Raw genomic sequence first — 20,830 nt, 5'->3', positions numbered from 1 at the left:
CATAACATGATTAGCCTAAAAACCTTATGATATGTTCAAAAGGGACACAGAAATATGTCAATAGTTCAGCACAGGAAAGTAACATGTGTGTAGAACTCAAAGTCTGAGCACGATCGAACACCGCTTTAAAAAATATACAGCCAAGAGCTGCACACCTGTTCAGTGTGACTGTCATCAACAATCGGCCCACGGTAATCATCCTCTGAGGACTGCACACCTTTTATACTCCTTTTTTTCCCCAGAAAAATGTTGCCGCACTGGACCCAATTTGATGTTTTACTTTTGAATTTAGTTTCAGTCATGTGTGCCGCATGGTTTTTATAACGTAGTACTGTATGTAAACGTTCAGCTCATTTCCTTAAATTTGATTGATGTTCACAAGGATCCTGGATCCTGGATAAAACATTCTTTGATTCTGCCTCTGTACCATATTCACACCTTCTTCCTCTGCTGAAAGAGTAGATTATGTGTTTCCATGGCGATCAGATACCTCCCTGCGTGTGTGAAAACCGGAGGAGGGTTATGACAGCGGCATCCCTCTGCAGACGTTGTCGTGCAATCACCTTTCGCACAATCTGAAATCAGACAGATTACCTGAGGAGCCACTTCAAACCAAGCGGGTTGACAAATGTTTTAATCCCTTTCTGATCCCACGGTTGTTCTTTTTACTCGGCACCTCTCTGTTTGGGTGAGTGGCCTGTTGAGATTTAGGATTACCAACCCAACAGCTGAAGGGTGGGTCTCTCAACATGGATATACAGTATGTGAATGTAGAGTATTTGCATAGCGAGCATTTTCTGCTGTTGCATTGGACATATCTTCTTAACGGGAACAAATGGACTCAATCGACACATGAGTTTTCAGAATAGGTTCCTAGTTGAAAATTATTGTTATATATATAAAATAAAATGCATTACTATCAATTCCCGTAGAGCATTGTTAACAAACAAAATGTTATCTTCAAAATAGCTCTCTTCCCACAGCTAGCAACCAGAGGCAAGACTCTAATCTGTTATGTCATCAAGCAGCACTTATGCAGGTTCAGCACAACACTGCTTGCGTCTTTCATCTAACAAAAAAACCCCTGCCTTCTTTGTAAGATTTCTAAAACCTTTTTTCCCTCCTTACAGGGATGTACTGTATATGTTTGTAAATCCTCAAGGCCAGGAGTCCTCTCTCTTCTATTCAGGTCACCCTTCATGTTCTCTAGTCTCAATTCGGCATGCATGAGTGTAACAAGAACATTATTGTCGAAGCATCAAGTAAAAATGAAATTATAAAGAAAACGGTTAATTTCATAAAATCAAGAGAATGGCAGAAAATAATCAAGTGTGTGTGTGTGTGTGTTGTTGTTGGCACACACTCTCCTGTAACCTTGAGCAACAGAGCAGTGCGTGTCATACAAAGGTTAAATATTACGTTGGTATAAGAGAGATGAGTCAAAGTTGGTGTAAGCAAAGTGACTGAGAGCAGGGAAATACCGAGTCATATCCAATGAATGTTTAACATAGTTTGTGTTCTGTGCGCTCGCTGCGAGGGAGACGGTCCGTCCAGAAGAAGAGTCCGTGCACGCTGTGACGGACCGTCAGCTTACATCCGTCTCTGCGTGAAGGCCGGGCGACTCGCCGATGACGATCCGAGTAGAGAAGCACATCAGCACTTTTGACTCTTCCTTATCCTCAATCGCACTTTTCATAAGTGTGATTACTTTCTGAGCTAACGTAATATTTTCACTGCTTTTTTCCTCATGTTTTTTATCTAACATCTGAGTCTCCCTCTAACCAACTCATTTTTCTTTAGTTTTGGTCTTCTGCCAAGAACAAGAATTCAAATTCCTCTTTATGAAGAGGAGCTACAGATGATTCTCCTGTGTAATCATCACCTCGCTTCCCTATAAAAACAGGCTGCACCACAAGTGCACCATACAGTTTCTCCACCCATGTGTCATAATGCTTTATTCCCGAAAGCATTGTTTCCACTTGTGATGAAAGGAACACCTCCACCTTGCATAAATCCACCTTCACATGAAGGAATTGGAACGTGCCGGTGCACACCCGACTCCGCCCTCAGAAACCAAACGTCATTGCCGCCAGGGAGCAGTCCCTGATATGTGGTGTTATCCGGTCATTAACGCAGTCATCTGCATCACGCCTCAGCTTGACGAGCAACCACCATTCTCAATTTAGCTTTTTGCTTTGATAAGAGAACGTGGAGACCATCGTCTGGATTTTGTTTGGCTGTGTTCCAGTTATGGCACCGCTGCCTCACACTCTGCCCATTTGTTACTATTATTTCAATATATCCCGATTGAACTAGGCTGAATGTGCCATTCAGCTGCAACTTACTGACTAAAACTGTATTTAAATGAGTGTGTAAAACAGTGACATACTCAAATGTCAGAGTCACAAGTTAACCACGACTCTTTTTGGATAACAAATGTATTTAAGTTTCCACCATCTTTTCTTCCTGCTATGACAAAGTAATTTGCTGCTTGCTAAGTGATGAAAGCGCGATCCCTCTCACAGACTCCTCTTCAGCGCTCCACCGCGTTTTCTATTTGACTGACTTTGCAGTCAAATCATTGTGAGCCCTCTGCAGACACGTAAGCAGCCCAGGAAGATGTCTCCCATAACCTCCTGGCTGTCTCAAAGCTCCCAACTTTTCCTCAGGCCATCAGCCAGCCGCGCCTCGCTCTGCGCCTCCTGTGCCACTTGATCCGCAGCTCGGCTCCACAGCTGCCAGCGTCACTCGGCTCTACCTCCCTCTTTCTCACCCTCCCTCCCACTCGCTCACTCATTGTGCACTCATAGATGACAGCATAGAGTCACAGGGCCCACAAAGATGTGGGCGATCGGCTAGTCTTGTACATCAACTCACTGATGATTAGTTGGGATTCCGCATCATTTGTGTTCGTCTTTTTCTGTCGATGCTCATGTTGATATTCATGCTCCTTCCCACGCTTCTGTGGGTGTGGATCCACAATTCTGCAATATGGTTGAATTCAGTGTCAAGTTCAATTCATGTGATGTAACATTTAAAATTGATTAATCAATGGCAATGTGTCTTGTTTGCTCATACAACCTCAGTGTATGAAAATGGGAGCAGAGCAGGGTTTCATGAGTACAGTCTCCTCCGCTAGTGTCAGGTCTTCTTTAATCCAGCATGATGTTCATTTTCTAAATCATGCTGCCATTTATAGTGAAGTAGACAATAAGAGGGAATCTTTTGGTGCACGGCCACCATGTGATTGACAGCGTTTTCTTGTGTGGGAGTAGTCCGTTGTGTTATCATCTTACAACTTCCCATTCAGTGTGTTTTCACTTCATAAATATGTATTGTAACCTGTTGGTTTTCTATAATGTCTTGTCCAACATTCAGTTCTACTTGGCTCCTCACTCAAACAAAGAAAACAAGATGGTGACGTCCAATATGCCAAACTTGCAACAACCAATGGCTGACAGGATGATGATTATTAACAGCCTCTTACACAGTTCATGGTTTATTCTGAGCAACTTTAGCCCAAGAAACAATTCTAAGAAATAAGCACAGGTATTTTTAATTGAAAAAGGATTTAAAACTTCGACTTGTCTGTATCTTAATGTAATTGGTTCCACTCTATATCAATCTAGATTATTTTTTAAATATGTAAAATAAACTTTTCATTCCAATTCATTTGCAGCTCGTTGTACTAATATACGCCACAAACCGAGGGCAAAACTCACTGTTACTTTACTTTTATATCTTTCCATGGTGGCAAAAGGTAATTATAAAGAAAAACTGACTGATCTAGTCTCATCTGACTAATTTTTGTGTTTTTTAAATGCCCCATTTATATTCTTAGTTCAAAAGTCAGTTAAACGTGGGACAGGTTAACTACCTCAGTTCAATGTTAACGTGGTTTTGACGAGTCCCTTTTGAGGAGGTCCAACTTCAAGCTGTACTTCTGAACATGATACGTAGAGGAGGCTCTGGCAGGGCCTCCAACAAACTAAAGAGGTGAACCTTACAAGACATTTAATATTCCGGTTGATAACATATTGAATACATTCAAGGGGAATTCTGCATTATTAATTTTTTGAAAAGGAACCAATGTGTTTTTACTCATATTTTTCATGTTTAAAAATGTTTCCTTGAGAACCGTATGCATACCTCATTGGTTCCTTGTTTTTGTTTCATTCTGCAGCAACGGCTCAGTTTCTTCACAATGGTCCATTAAAGTTTCATCTAATCTTAACACTTCTCTTTGAGCCAACACGACGAGTTGAGTTAAATATTCAAACTGCTCAGGCTTTACTCTGGTTCCCGTTCAGGAGAAATTAGGTGATCTCTGTTTTGATAACGCCTCTAAAACAGTGATTTTTAATCAGATTACTGCCTCTCTGGCTTTTTGCCACTGCCCTTTAAAAATCCTTGTTGTGGGAACAAAGCCTTAATCAGAGGCTGTGGCTGTAAACCTGTAGTCTATAACACTGATGACGCTGAATTCTGTGTACGTGCGTTTGTCTCACTCTTCTGGATCCATTAGCATCGTTCTGCACGTATTCCTAAGAGGCCTGTCGAGGACCGCTCTCTTTCCTGGTTGACTCTGTCTCTGCTTTTGGGGTCCATGTGTCTGGTAACGATGCAGTGCAAAGTGTGGAGAAAAGATGGAGACGGAGGGGGCGTAGAAAAGGACACAAGTCTGTCAGCAATTTATATTCTCAAATCCTGTGATCAGAGCCATGTTGCTATGAAACAAGGGCTCCACTGTGATTAAACTGTCTTCTATGGTTTCCTAATTGTCGGGGTAATTTGCGTGGCCTTTTTTTTTAGGTTCTCTTGTATCTTGGTAGTGTCATTGGGTTTCTGTACATGGGCAGAAGTAAATAAAACTGCTTGAGTTTACATCTAAAGTTGTAGTCAAAAGTTTACATACACTTTACATACACTTGTAAAGAACATAATGTCATGTCATGGCTCTCTTGAGTTTCCCGTTATGTCTAAAAGTCAGATTTTTCTCTGATGGAGTGATTGGAACAGATACTTTGACACAAAAAACATTCATGAAATTTGGTTCTTTATGGGTCAACAGAAAAAGTGACAAAATCTTCTGGGTCAAAAATATACATACAGTAGTGCTAATAATTGGTTACATGTCAGTTGGCCATTTTCACTTTAATTAGGTGCTTTTGGTAGCCATCCACAAGCTTCTCATTGAATCTTTGCCCACTCCTCTTGACAGAATTGGTGCAGTTCACTTAAATTTGATGGCTTTCTGACATGAACTTGTTTCTTCAGCATTGTCCACATGTTTTCAATGGGATTTCAGTCAGGACTTTGGGAAGGCCATTCTAAAACCCTGATTCAGCCATTCTATTACCACTTTTGATGTGTGTTTGGGGTCATTGTCCTGTTGGAACACCCAACTGCGCCCAAGACCCAACCTTAGGGCTGATGATTTTAGGTTATCATGAAGAATTTGAAGGTAATCCTCCTCCTTCATGATCCCATTTACTCTCTGTAAAGCACCAGTTCAGCAAAACAGCCCCACAGCACAATAATACAACCACCTGCTTGACGGTAGGCATGGTGTTCTTCACCTTTTCTCCTCCAAACATATTGCTCGGCAGTTTTGTTTCGTCTGACCACCGAACTTTCCTCCAGAAGGTCGTATCTTTGTCCATGTGATCAGCAGCAAACTTCAGTCGAGCCATAAGGTGCCGCTTTTGGAGCGAGGGCTTCCGTCTTGCACGGCAGCCTCTAAGTTCATGGAGATGCAAAACACACTTGACTGTGGTTACTGACACTCGTGTTCCAGCAGTTCCCTCTCAGGGGCTGCATAAAAACACTGTGGGAACGCCTCTGCGTGACCGCGTCATGCAGCACGTGTGAAATCTAACCAATGGCGAGCTGGTACATCATAGACGGGCGACGCCAGGACCAGGAAGCTATAAAGGGACCCGAAAGGCAGTTCATCTAGTGCGTGTTTTTCCTAGTAGTAATGGCTGAGCGGTATGTGCAGTGTGCCCCCCGTCTTGGGCGTGGAGCACGCTCAGCTAGCCCTCGAGGGGGCTGCGGAGACTGCGAGCGCCTGTCGTGGCGCTCGCGGCCCTCTCGCGGCCGGTCTGGTCTGAGGACAGCCGCCGCGAAGAAGGCTTCGTCTAAAAGGCCCTGACGCCTTAGGGGTCAGGGTCCGGAGAGTGATCCCCACCGGGGGGATCAGGGCGTTACCGCACTATTCGGTGCTCCCTTCCCCCCCCCCCCCGGTAGAGTACCGGGGGTCAGTCCGCTGTCCCCGCCGCCGCTTCGGGGCACGGCCGGTTCCAGCGAGCGCGAGCCCGAGGGCCGTTCTACCCCTCCGAGGAGGGCTCTCGCTCTACTAGACCAGCGCTTCCCTGCCAGTGCGCTGTTACAGGGCACTGCGTCTGTAGACCCAGGACTTCCAGAGACCGGCCCCGAGGTACTACCCACTCTGGTAGACCCCGAGCAGGCTCGGATATCAGAGCGAGAAGAGACCCTGCTGCGGAAGGAAGCCTCAGAACGAGTTCTTCCTCCAGACAGAGTCGGGCTATTACAGCCACTACCTCATCGTTCCAGAGTACCGGGAGTTCCGAAGGTTCGCTTTTTGGGTCAGGTTGATTTTAGAGCCATACGAGCGGCTCTTGGCCCAACACCAAGATGTTGCGCCTGCCCACATCACCCGTCTGGGGCTGAGACTCAACGGCAGGAAAAGCGCGCGGTCCCCAGTGCATTGGACCACCTTCCTGGGCGTTATTTGGGATTCGACGACGACGCGGGCACATCCGTCTCCCGCTCGAGTAGTTTCGACCCTACCTGCAGTCAAGCTCGGCCAGCCACCCACTGCGAAACAGTTTCTGAGACTGCTAGGTCTCCTGGCAGCGGCATCCTACGTGATCCTTTGCTGCCTGTTACACATGAGACCGTTGCAGTGGTGGCTCAGGGCCATGGGGTTCTCCCCGAGGGGAAACCAGCGCTGTCTGATCGAAGTCACTCGGCGTTGCCTGCGGGCTCTGGCCCAGCGGGCGGACACCCTGTTGAGACAGGGGCCGAGGCCCAGGGACTGAAGACTCCATCCCGTTGTGGTGGAACTCCTTTGGTGACCCCTTGGCACGGCCGAGGTGGACCTGTTTACCTCCAGAGAGACTTCCCTTTGTCCTCTGTGGTTCTCCCCGGTTGCTCTGCTCCCAGGGGTTCTGGAGAAGGTCCGTCAGGACGGTGGCTTACTGCTAGTAGCCCCGCTCTGGCCGGCCCTAGTATGGTTCGCGGACCTTTTTTGTCGCTCCTCGCAGGTCCTCCGTTGGAGACTCCCATCAGGGTGGACCTGCTGTCTCAGGCGTCGGGGTCTATTGTTCTCGTACCTCGCCTCGAGCTATGGAAACCATGGGCGTGGTCCTCGAAGGGACCCGCCTCTTAGGAGCCGGTCTCTCGACCGAGGTCGTGGAGACCATCCTCCATAGGGTTGGGTATCGTTTGAATTTGAACGATTCAGATTTCGATTCCTTGTTTCGATTCCGGTTCCCAGCGATTCTCGATTCCGATTCTTTTAAGAGGCAGGGTCAGAAAAGTTTAAGATATTTTAAATGAGCTAGCTAACCAAGGGTCTTTCTGAAGGAAATAGTCTGACAATATAAATATCAAACTATGAACTTGAATATTGTATTAACTATTATTAATTATTAATTATTAATGATAAATTATGTATTATAATATATTTTAGCAGGGGTACACTTTCCTCAAGAGAGCTTTATTTTTGAAACCTCACAAAAACACTGTTAGTGCCATTTTCCATGTTTTAATTTAGGTTTACATTGAGGTTATTTTGATTCATGTTTAATTATGATTTATTACATCATAAGTATGATTATGCTATGATTACAGATTGCATCTATGATTTTTATATTAGTTATTACATGTTTAATGTACACGCGAGTGAGCGCACCTACTTATGACGTAAGGAACCCGTGTTTTGATGAAGGAAGAAACCCTGTGTAATGTTAGACTGCGCAGATCTTTCAGTAAAGGAGCGAACACACTGTTTTCTACCGTTGTTCAACACATAAACACGCGTAGACTTGTTCTTTCCATTAGCGGTCGACGCGGGGAGTGCTAGCACTATCTTTTATTTCTTTGCAGCGCCAGCCTCACTGCTCATTTTAACAGATAGGACAGCTCCGCTCGGGCCACCCGGCACACTCGTCTGATGCGTCACAAATTCACAACAACCGGGACACTATCCATGTTCGATCGCGCTCTTATGGCAACACTTCCGGTCGACGCTTCTTTGTTGGTGTTCAGCGGTTTCTATTTCCGGTCGCGCCGGCGGACTGAGAATCGAAACTAGGAATCGAATTTTTGAACGATACCGGGTAAATCGTAAAGCTAGTCCCGATTCCAATCGATTCTCAATACCCAACCCTAATCCTCCACTCCAGAGCCCCCGCCACGAGGAAGGCGTATGCCAGTAGATGGAGGCTTTTTGCCACTTGGTGTGGACAACGACAGTTGGACCCAGTTAACTGCCCAGTCGGTTCAGTACTGGAGTTCCTGCAGGAACGTTTCGCCACAGGTTTATCCCCGTCCACTATCAAGGTATATGTGGCGGCCCTGTCGGCAACCCATGCCCCACTAAATGGGCGTTCTCTAGGGAGACACCCACTGGTATCCTGCTTCCTTCGTGGCACCCTGAGGCCAGCAGCCAGCACTAGAGTTCCGTCCTAGGTCTTGGCCATCGTACTAGAGGGTCTCTCCGGTGCTCCCTTAGAGCCCATGGAGGAGGTCGCAGTGAAGTATGTGAAGTACGTCCACAGGACCTCCCTGTGTAGGCTCTCCGAACAGTTGTTTGTGTGCTTCGGGCCTCCAAATACTGGGGGCACGGTGACTAAGCAGAGGATGAGCAAGTCGGTGGTTGAGGCCATCACACTTGCTTATGAATCGGCCGGTCAGCCAGCACCTTTGGCTGTCCGGGCCCATTCTACTAGGGGTATGGCGGCTTCTAAAGCCCTTTTGTCGGGAAAAGTATCGCTACACGACGTTTGCATGACGGAAGGCTAGTCCTCTCCCCACACGTTGGTGAGATTTTACCGCCTAGACCTTAACTCTACGCTTGGAGCACAGGTGCTCTCGTCTGAGTGGGCATTTTACTCCCGGCTTGCCCGTAGGCACTTGACCCGGCCTTTCAGAGATGAATGGTCCTGCCTTTCGGGTCCCTTTATAGCTTCCTGGTCCTGGCGTCGCCCGCCTATGACGTACCAGCTCGCCATTGGTTAGATTTCACACGTGCTTCATGACGCGGTCACGCAGAGGCGGTCACGCAGAGGCGTTCTCACGGCGTTTTTACGCAGCGTCTCATTTCCTTCAGGGAACTACGGTTACATACGTTACCCGGAGACGTTTCTAATTCTTGGCAGATCTTCTTTTTGGTGGTTCTCTGTTGACTCTTCACCCTCCTGACCAATTTTCTCTCAGCAGCAGGCGATAGCTTGCGTTTTCTTCCTGACGGTGGCAGTGACAAAACAGTGTCATGCACATTATATTTACAAACAATGGTTTGCATTGTTGCTCTTGGGACCTGCAGCTGCTTTGAAATGGCTCCAAGTAACTTGTTCAAGTCAATGATTCGCTTTTTCAGAACCATGCTGAGCTCCTTTGACTTTCCCATTGTAGCGTTTGTATCCAATGAGCCCTATTTAAATGGGCTCAGAGAAGTCACCAGCTGTAGTCCCTCGGAATCACTCACAAGGAGTTAAGAGGCCATGCTATGAAGCTCATTTCATTGATACAACTTACTAAGTCACCAGAATTGCTAATTCATAATGCTGTATGTATATTTTTGACCCAGAAGATTTTGTCACTTTTTCTGTTAAATAATAATAATAAAGTCATAAAAGAACCAAACTTCATGAATGTATTTTGTGACAAAGAAGTATGTTCCAATCACTCTATCAAAGAAAAATCAGACTTGTAGAAATAACGGGAATCTCAAGCCATGTGCCAAGTGTATATAAACTTATGACCACAACTGTACCTCTTTGTATATTGACTTTGTTTCTACAGTGATGCAGAAAAACGTGATGCAGTCTGGTTCAAGTTGAAATGATCCTTAGGAATATATTGCTTTCCACCGTTGCTGCCTCGTGCATTGGTTCCAATTTTATTTATTTATTTATAGAAATGCAGCAGATGTTTTCCTGCATAGCTCTGATGACAGGTGAACGTCTACTGTAGCTACTGGTGACTGTTATTTAACTTCTCAGAGGTTGTGTCTGGCAATCTTTCTTTTTTTTGCTATTTGTGAGTACATCTTCAAATGCAGTTATGGTATATATCAACATAAATAAATGTTTTCAGCAGCTGTACAACTCCATTAACAATTCGTCTGTGGCAATAGTTAATTATTATATCTCCATTCAAACAAAACCTTTGACACTCATGTGTTAAAAAGCTTCCCAATTAATGAGGTTGGCAGCTTTTCTTCAGCTTTTAAGGAACAAGTCCAACTCTTTTTGTAACATGTAAAATCTTGAGGATAAGTTATGTTACATAAAATGAGTTTAACACGTATAATTTGGAGTCTGTGTTTGTGGATTGAAGATGCTGTTAATCACAAGACATGAGGCACTCGCCATACAGCATCGGCTGGACTACATCCAAAGATGCTTTGTATACAAAATAGCTCTGTATTCTCAAAAATGTTCATGAATCAGACGGTATTCATGAAGCAGATCACTCTTAGAAAAAATATATATAAATACACCAATTTATGAGGGAAACAGGGTTGGCATGGTGAAACACTTACTCTCTATGAATGGAGCTACAATAGAGGATTGTCCTTTGCTAAATCAATAGCACGATTCATGAATGCAGATGCTCAGGCTCCTTTAATGTCTCCAGATTTTTCACAAGCATCATCACATGGACCTAAGTCCACTCGAGCTGGGATGTTATTGATAGGTTATTTTTGTCCTTACAGGTGATTATCAACAGTACCATCACGCCCAACATGACGTTCACCAAGACATCGCAGAAGTTCGGCCAGTGGGCAGACAGCAGAGCCAACACTGTGTTCGGGCTGGGCTTTTCTTCGGAGCAGCAACTGGCCAAGGTGAGAGGACGCATTTCTGCAGCATCATGTAAAATCACAATGAGAAAGCTTACAGACAACTGATTGTCCTAAAACTGGAGCGCAACAGCGCATGCTTATGTTATCATCTAGACACCTGCAGGGGATACGAAGCGATCTTAAATCCTCACTATCATTAGATAATTGGCTCCCTTCTCCCAAAATGTTTTTCGATGAGCCAGACTGCGTAGGACATCAAACATTTTGTATTATCACATCAGCTCTTTTGTGCCTCATTTGTGCCAAATTTACAGTTTTCGGAGAAGTTCCAGGAGGTAAAAGAGGCAGCCAAGCTGGCAAGGGACAAATCTCAAGACAAGGTGGACACGTTGAGTAATCACTCCGAGGTAAATGATATCTCTCATGTACTGTCTTCTTCCCATCAATCTGGCCTCTAAGCAGAGAAACTTGTTACACTGAGAAGAAAGTAAGCAATTAAAAAATGTCACTTTGGTTACTGATAAAAACACCACCAGCTTTTGTGTTTCTGATCGTGTGTTTCAAAATGAACTTCTGGCATGATCAAGTATTCAAATAGATCATGTTAAATGATGAAATGGAAGCAGGCCTATGAAGCATGTGTTCAAAATAAATTGATTAAGAGCAATCATTTATTCAACGGTGTTAATTGTCATAAAGAGAGGCCAAAGGTCCTCCTAAGATACTTACTGCCTGGACATCACCACAGCAATTAAGAGGACAAGGAAGCCAGTGAGAGCCACAGAGCAACACAACCTCCTCAGTTCACCGCAAACGATGTCCTATTTTCATTCTGTCAAGTAAACGGCATTGATAGTAGGATGATCCGGCAGTCTGGCCTGCTCCCGCCCGGCCTGCACTGATTCCAGAAGAGGGAGTCAGACTGGGCTCTGAGACACGGGGCTGCCGGGCCAGATGACATGATGAATACTAGTGTCAGTTTTTCTCCACCCCTCTTCTGTCATAGCTGACATGTCCATGGTGTTTACCACGTTTGAGGGCTTCTTTTGGTGTCAGAGACCCACTCCGAAGTCGGCGCATGATTTATGAGACACGCCGATGTGGTGGAACCCCATCAGAGCTTTGAGAAAGCTGCAGGTGGACCGAATCAAAAGCCGCCCTTAACCATAACACTGTCCCTTACCAGGAGTCTGGACATGAAACGCAGTCGAACCCCCAGGCATCCGCCATTAATGGAACAGATGATGAGAAAATCTCTCATGTCAGTCCGGAGGCTGCTGTGCTACAAACGGAGAACGAACGTCTCAAGAGTGTAGTAGAAGAGAGGTAAGGGTTCCTTTCATGGACACCTCAGAACTACCTCTTCAAGGTGACCTTTATCTTAATGTTTTTCCACCACATGCTGCATAATCTCACATTAAAGCAACACTCCCTTCAAGGGCCATCACATAATTTCAACTCACAGCAGCTCCGGATCGCTTTCATGCTATTTCCTTCTCATCTTCCATTTGTCTCTGCCCCAAACTGTGCTCAAATGTTCTCCCTCTCCATTATATTGCTACAGGAACGATATCATGGCCCCTAGGGGCTCAGAAATCATCTGATCCAATCTAAAGAGTGAGCTTCTATATTCCATTTGGCTTCCATTTGGCTATATAGCCTTAATAATCCAGATGCTAGGTGTATAAAACACTAAATGCATGAAATACCAGATGGGATTGGAATGACCCAAAGGCATCTGAGTCAACTAAAAACTAAAAACTACAGCACCTACACTTAGCCAGAATTGGAACTAAAGAAACTGACATATTTGATCCAGATGCGGGGGGGGGGGGGGTTCTGGTTAAATATAAATGGATAAAGAAAAGACCAATCAGCCGACTTTTCCTGATAATACTTAATTATACTACTGGCAATTTCCGTTGAGTACATTACTTTCGACTAAACTCAAGCAACAGTCTCAGTTCTTTCCAGAGAAAGGAGAAACATTTGTTTCGAACCAGTGCATCGAGCTTACATTTTCTTTGAAAGTCTCAAGGCACATGGTCTGAAACACAGATTGTCCACCATTTCTTTGTTTTCCCCTTTTTGGTTCCTTCACAAGGCCTCAAGATTTAGTTTTCTGTAAATGTGTCACAGCAGTGAGACAGCCGAGGACTGCAGGAGGCTGCGGAGCGCGTCCGCTCGCATTTGACAGAGAGCAGCGAGCTTCAAACCGGCCGTGTACAAGGAAGGGAACAGCGATGCATACTAAATATACATCAGAACCTCTTTGACCTTATAGATAAGACCGAAATACACTCTGTGCTATGAAAGGAAAAGTCAGCAGCTCATTAGATCTGAGTTTTTTTTTTTTTTATATCTCTTGACAGCAGCATATATATACCTACTTACATAATAACGACTGGAAGAATATTCTAGCATTATGTGTCACGCCGGTGGGCACAAGCCTCAGGAACTTCAGCTCTGACCTGTCTACATTTTTCTTCCATTAATAACTCTCCTCCTGGATTTCTGTCTCCTGTCTGACAGCAACACCAACGCCAAGAAGTGGGAAACAGAGCTGCAGACTTTAAGAGAAAATAATGCCAGGCTGGTAGACGCACTGCAGGAGTCCTCGGCTAATGTAGAGAGCTGGAAGAAACAACTTGGCGCATGCAAAGAAGAGAGCGACACGCTCAGGGAAAAGGTAATGCAGAGAGGGTTAAGTTAAACCCCTCCCTCAACACTAGCTGTGATCCTGCTGGCAGACAGTGGGACAGTTTGCAGAGCAGTTTTGCGGCTTTTATAAAGGACGCAACAGTGTTTCTGAGCCAAAACGAGGAGATTAAAGACTTTGAGTGACTGATTGATCTGACTAGGACTGATAGTTTAGTATTTGATGAATCCAGAGTTTATTCTATCGGAGCGAGCGGAAGAAGTATTACAGATTTAATTAGTTTTCTTCTTCCCTGCTAGAGAGTCCACTTTAAATAGAATAATTTCAGTTTCATAATTGATAGGAGTTACTGCAGCTGGGCTGGTTTTGCAATTTTTCATTTTTCAAAGAAACGCTTCTTGTGCAGCTGTAAGTTGTCTGATTCAAATATAATTTTTGACTAATTGTAACTGTCAGTTTTTGAAAACAACATTACCTGTAAAATGCAGCATGTTTAGGAATCTACAAATACAAATGAGTACATACTATATGTGAACGAAACGGGACACGTTGTCCACATTTACTACTTTTCCCAACAACAACATGACATTTTTCACAATAATTTCTCCTTTTTTGCTTCTTTTTGCAGATCGCCGAACTAGAAGCTCAGTGTAATGAAGCCGATCGGGAGAAGCAGAAAAACTCCCAGCTGTCTGTACGGGTGCAGGAGCTAGAGGCTGAGCTGCAGGAAAAAGAACAGGTGAGAAATCTGGTGCACAATTGATAAGGTGGCTGGAGGAGTGTGGATAACAGTCTTTTCTTTAACAAAAGTGGGAGATTAAGCTTCTTACAATAAAGATCCTAGTTTTCATGTCTAGTACAGAAGCACTTTTTATTCCAACATTTCAGTGTGTCTCTTCACTGTACACAGCCCTTGACCTGTTGTTCATATTCTCTACCAGTCCTCTCCCTCCGGAGGTTATTATTCCTCCTCTGATCATCTTCTTGTGGGACCTCGGGTCGTTTATTCATCGGTGTCTTTACTTTACAGCTACCTGGCTAAACCAGACCGTTCTACTGCCCCAAGGGTTACTTTTATCTTATCTTTTTTAAAGCAATTTTTATCCTATCTGTTCCTCACTGACACTAGAACTCCACTGTGAAAATAGACCGACCAGGGGGGGGGGGTGGGGGGTGTAATTCATCCACTGACTTTGTCTGGAGTCAGATCAGCAGGGAGTTTGGCAGGAATGCCATTAGCGGCGTCGCCCCACGTGTCCTGCCTCAGTCGTCTATAATCCTGGGCCCAGCCTAATGTTGCTGTTATTGCTAATGAGGATGAGCCCCGCACGGACACACAGTCTTTTGACCTTTGCCTGTAGCCGGTTAAATGCTGCTTCTGTCTGCAGATCGACCATGAGGAACAAATTGTGAGAGTCTGGCTGCCTTTTTTCTATAGCGACTGTGTCTCCCCATCAACGCCATGGAAGGGAGACACCATTAGCCCTGTGTGTAGCAGAGGGGAAAGGGGAACAAATTATTTGAGGAAAGTGGTGGATTGAGGTGTTTAGATGTTCAAACCATTGAATATATTTTGCTGTTCGCAGTGGTGTTGAACTATTTAGTGCATATCCGGAAGTTATTTTCAATATTTTCTACTTCAATCCTGAAAAGAGACACAGACCTGTAGGTTGTAAACCTGGACACTGTAACTGATGAATCTTTACGCTCTCACTAAAATTGATTTGATGTCTGTATCATAGACATTTTTTAAATAGAACAGAAAAAAGTTTCTGGAAACCTGACATTTTTATCATGACTTCAACTAAGAGACATTTTCATTTTCAATTCATCTGCTGAATATTTTTGTTACATATTCATGTTAATAGTACATGTTTTATATACAAAAAACTAGTAAGCTGATTTAATCAAATGGTTCGTTTTATTCCTGATTCCACAAATATGTTATTAATAAATGAGTTTGCTTGGGCGGGACAAAAGTACTATATAATAGGGATAATAGATAATCTGTATTGGTTACAGATTGGTTGTTTTTTCTGTTAATTGACCATTCAACTAATCTTGTAGTTAGAGTTTAACAGTGTTGGTCATGACAACTTTCAAGCTCTGCTATGTAAAGACCTTTTTAAATGCTCCGAGGTAAACGCCGTGTCTGGGATCTTCTGGATTAGCACCAGGCAGCCTAGTATTAATAGAACATATACATCTTTCCTCAGGGGCAGTTCATCTTACACAACTACGGGAAGGAAGTAGCTCAAAGAACTGGAGCTGATTTTGAAGGTTTAAGAGCAAAGAGTCCTTCAGGGGCTTCGGTGTTTCCACAGTCTGTTTATCAGCCACATTGCTCTCAACAGTCCACAGAGGCTCCTCCGCCGACTGACTCATCAACTCCTCCCATACAAAAGGAGCCAATGAATTATTAAGCATCCACTGTGGCGATGACCCGAGCACTGGCCAGTTTTAAACTAACAGAACATAGACGCTTTAGAGTGTGTGTGCGCATGTGCGTGTGTGTGGGGGGGGGGCTGCGGAGGGATGAAACTTTCAGGGCAATAATAGATGTTTGTTTGAAACAGATATTTACATAAGAGGAAAAAAACAGAATCGAGGCCTCTGCATTAATTCTCGTCTGTTTTTCTTACTTTCACCTTGCGTTGTTCCTTACCTGCTTTATGCTACTGCCATCTTTGTTTGTGTCGAAGGCTTCTTGTGCCGCTGTCGCAGAATATTACGAAAGTTAGTATGACTGACTCAAGACTGGCTTCAATACTCTGAACAAACTAAAATATTTGAACATGTGAGCTTCTTTTATTAAATCAGCCGGATGCTGATGTCTATCTTTTGGCTTTTTGGGATCAACATGTTTCTGTATCTATTTTCCCCAGGAGTTGGAGAACCTGAGGACGCAGGCAGAGATAATCCCTCAACTCATGGCGGAGTGCGAGAGCATCACTGCAAAACTGCAGGTGTGTTCAAAAGTTCCCTTTTCTCTCAGTTGTGATTCACAGCAGGGTGTAAAAGCTGGAGCTTGCAGCACATGCGAGTACATGAAGTCTGTCACAGTGAGGTAACGCAGACACAGGTTGAGAAGGAGAGTTCGTAGTCGCCTGAGGGCTGGTGACACAACATTGCCTTCACGTGTCTACTAATGCATCCATTAATAAAGGTCCACCCCAGAATGCCCCAGGGGATTATAGCCTCTTTGAAAAGGGTTACTTCCTCATCTCTGTCATGTCTACTGCAGCAAAAGTAGTAGGAGAGCTTTTAATGACCAAGTCTGGTAATCTATCTGTAGGTGTGTGGGTTGCTGGGTGTGCTGTTGCCATAAAAAACAACAACAACAATTCACGCCCATCCCCTCCCGTCTGCCTTGCAGCAAAGCGCACCTGTTCGGCCAGTCTGATTCCTCATTGAGTAATATCAAACTTCCTGTGGCAGGCTCGCTGAAGGACTTTACGGCCCATTAGGGCCAAGTCTGACATGAGCTGCAGTGATGGCGACGCTCATCTGCCCCTTTTCTGACTGACTCGGAGCAGGATTTAATCATCCGAGCTGTCATGCATGTGTTACGTTTCCAGCCAGGGCAGGAAGGAGAATAAAACCAACAGTGGCATGCTTGAAGTTCTCGTGCTTCACAAAGCTTCGGTGCCTGGCTTGTTTCTGCAGCAGCCAGCTGGATGAATGGCAGTGACAACAAAGCCGGCTGAAGCGAAGAGTTTATTTAGCCAACCACCCAAACTGAGCTGAAGCTTAGACAATGGGAATACCCCATATGGATAATTATCCATGACGCCCAAAATGAAAACGCAGCCACAGTTTATTCAGATAAAAGTCACCGGGTAAAGGGAAACCTTTTGAATTGGGTGGTTTTTTTTCTGAAATAAAACCCCTCTTGCTCTACCCTCATGTGTGTGGCCATGGCTCATCTCTATTTAAAGAGGACACCCCACGTGGAGGTCAGGTTTCAGAAGTCCGCCAGAGGAGACAGTCAACGCCAATTTAGCGCTCCTATTTTAAACCCCTCCCTTCGATAGTATTAGTGTGTCAATGGTGTCGTCTGCTAGTCTGAAACACTTGCTTTAACTCCATGCCAAGGGGGTAAGCGCTGAGTTTAACTACTTCACTCTCATGGTAGCTTTGGCTTGGCTTCTCAGCTAAGCTGCACCTAAAAGGTCATGGCAGACATGAGCTGGATTTCCCTGTGTCCACCAGCTGCTGTAATGTAACTGTTTTTGTTTTGTTCCCTTAATATCCTCCACAGACTGCTGAGATGAAGAACAAGGAACTGGAGGGGAGAGTTGAGGGTCTTCAGCTGGACATTGAAGACAGTCAACAAAAGCAGGGCAACATGAAGGGCGAGCTGAAGAAGTTCATGGACATGCTGGATGGAAAGATAGACGAGCTGCATGAGTTCAGGCAGGGGCTCTCCAAGCTGGGTGTTGATAACTAAGTGAAGTGGCACTGAGGTGAAAGGGTCAGAGGTCAGGTACAAAGGATTCACTACAGTGGCACCTACTTCCCCAAGGTGGTGTCCACTCAGACACTATCAGCTCTGGCTTCTAATAAACACTACCATGCGAGAAAGAGAGGGTTTTGGAGTGGGAGAGAGACTGGCAGGAGGAAGGCCAGCTTGCTCCACCAAATGGCTCCATTTTGTGTCCTGGTATTCTGAAACTAAATCAACAGTCACAACATGAGCTTATTTATCCGTTTCGGTTTGGGGGGGCGGGGCAGCAGCTTTAAAAAACTGGTGGTGGGTTCTCCGATTCTGCTCATCTGTGTTTTTATTATTTCTTTGACGGGTGCAGCGCTTCTTCGCCGGCAGCTTAGAGTAGAAGAGGGTACTTGAAAGGGCTCAAATGAGTAACACAAAGACGATCTTGATCAGCACCACTCTAATAATAATCTGTGTTAATCCCCCTCAGAGAATTACAGGTGATTTCTACCGAGCGTCCTCGCCGTGGCCTCTCGTCTATCTCAGGTGTGTCAGACGGCGGTTTGTACTGATCAGCCCATATGCACATGTATACGTGACAAGGGGCCATGACACAAAGTGCCTCCAGGCAAGTCTAAACCCACCTGGCGAGGAGAACTGGCCATCGCCATAATAATAACTTGATGAACATCCAGCACCTACTTCTAAAGCGAGAGAAGAAGAAGGCGCATGTAGGCGATCCCATCCCCAGGACGTGGATGGAAGTTAACGGGGCGAGAAGCTCAACGGACAAAAGGGATGTTTGCACAAACGATTCCGAGGAAAGACCGCAGCAGGAAGCCATGAACTCTCTTGTGGGGGGTTACAGTCCTCCTTTTTGGCTATATTTTGCATGAAGGAGGAACGCTCTCTTGCTCTAGTAGCTTCTAAAAACGTCCAAAAATGAAAATAATAGGTACCCCGTTTTCCTGTGTAGTGTAGTGTTCTGAGGACATGGTGTGTGCAATAGTGTTTTTGTCCCGCTAAACAAAGACGTCTCCCAGGCTGTTAATGTGCTTCTTACACACTAGTTTTTCTTATGGTGGTGGTTGCATTTTTGGGGAAGGATGGGTGCGGCGGGGGGGCTCTGTGCTGCTGGGTGGGTGAATAATGTGAAAATGTACTTCACTGATGACATTTAGTTTGGCACTGTCGGACTCTTCTGTTTTACACATATATTTATTTTGGAGCCTGTCTGCAAATAGTGTTTATATACCGACATACCAAGAAAATCAACCTTCACCTGAAGTCCTGAGATGTACGATAATGTATCAAATAAACTGTCAGGATTCTCAGGTTTTATAGTTATTGGGGGTTTGTTTAGGGCGGTGGTGTCTAAGCTGCTTTTGGGGGAGTCTATTTTGAATCATGGCACATTTGAGATCAAAGGCATTTGTTGTGGCATATTTACTGGGTGATACTATGATGTTATAAGTCTATATATTTTTTCAGCTCTGTTTGGATCTACAAAAGGACATTTTGCTCGTTTCTCTGTTTACCCAAACTGCTCTAATTCTCGTGAACCCGGAACACAAAGTATGACCCTTTCTTTTAAGGCCAATGCCTTTTGTTCACTTTTGTGACTCCTGTTCAATATTGTACAATAGAAATGACAATTGTTAAAATTTAGTTTGATTACAACGCTGAGCCTGGTGTCTTCTTTTGAAGTTGAAGTAGTGGAGCACTTTATTTGCAGAGAGCTCCATAGAGAGGTTTCCCATAATCCCCATTGTGGGTTCTGTGTAGGAAACCGAAATTCTGTCGAAGCCCACTAATATGCAGCGATTAAAGTCTTGAGGCATTCTTTTCCTGGATGAGGATCGCAGAGAAGGAGGTGGAATAAACCTACGGTGCCAGAGCTGCATCCCGTCGAGGCTCAAGCACAGAAGTCTTTGTCCCCGCTGTTGATTTACATCGCACTAAATATAGATGTAATCCTAACACACATAAACACAGCAAAAGAAGTGGGATTCATCCACTTACTGACACGTGTCAGATCAGAACAAATGAAGCAACACACAGACATGAGCCTGTTTGAGAGATGGAAAATACAGCGTCATCGCAGCGCTGAGGACGTAGCTGCAGGGCTGTATCAGGGGACATGTTTCCTTGGCAACTTAATCCCTCTGGTTTTCTGTTGTTGTGAACAACAGTTTGAATGATTGACAACGAGAAGTATAGATACCAAGCAACTTTACAACAATGAATCCCTTAAAAAAACAGTCAGTCATCACTCTTTGATGTTGATCTTTCCAAGGCACTGATTCATACGTCTCCATTGTCTGCGATCAGCTGGACGCCACAGGTGTGTATGGGTGGAAGATCTTATATGCAGTCTTTTAGGGTTTAAATGATTGATGAAATTAAGTCAGCTGACGGAAAATGAACTATTGTAGGGCTATTATTTTCACTAATAAACTAATTTGACCGTCTAAAAGACTAAATATAGACATTAAAATATTTTGTCCAATCAACAATGGGGAATACAAATATATTTCATTGATCAGTTATGGAACAGAGAAAAGCTGCTGATTTTCAGTCACAGAATGTTTTTTGCTTTGATTGATAATGACTGATATTTTCAGAAAATGTTCTGGTTCCAGCTTCCTCATTCTGGGAAGCTTCTCATATTGTAAGC

General features: G+C 44.5%; 1 protein-coding gene across 3 annotated transcripts in view; it reads left to right on the top strand.

Moving 5' to 3' along the window:
• Window positions 1-20,660, top strand: part of homer2 (homer scaffold protein 2) — a 30,333-nt gene extending 9,673 nt beyond the window's left edge. Inside the window, exons 3-9 of one of the 3 annotated variants that reach the window (XM_037483761.2) lie at window positions 10,970-11,101; window positions 11,374-11,466; window positions 12,246-12,385; window positions 13,592-13,748; window positions 14,347-14,457; window positions 16,604-16,684; window positions 17,980-20,660. In XM_037483761.2, the coding sequence (XP_037339658.2) occupies window positions 10,970-11,101; window positions 11,374-11,466; window positions 12,246-12,385; window positions 13,592-13,748; window positions 14,347-14,457; window positions 16,604-16,684; window positions 17,980-18,168 (903 nt within the window). In that variant the 3' untranslated portion in view covers window positions 18,169-20,660. The remainder of the gene's footprint in view (window positions 1-10,969; window positions 11,102-11,373; window positions 11,467-12,245; window positions 12,386-13,591; window positions 13,749-14,346; window positions 14,458-16,603; window positions 16,685-17,979) is intronic. The other 2 variants (XM_062561701.1, XM_037483760.2) reach the window with 2 other exon arrangements.
• Window positions 20,661-20,830: the final 170 nt, after the last annotated feature.

This window comes from Pungitius pungitius, chromosome 4, assembly GCF_949316345.1.
Source record: "Pungitius pungitius chromosome 4, fPunPun2.1, whole genome shotgun sequence".
In the NCBI taxonomy this organism is placed as follows: Eukaryota; Metazoa; Chordata; class Actinopteri; order Perciformes; family Gasterosteidae; genus Pungitius; species Pungitius pungitius.
This window is presented reverse-complemented; position numbering and strand designations above follow the sequence as displayed.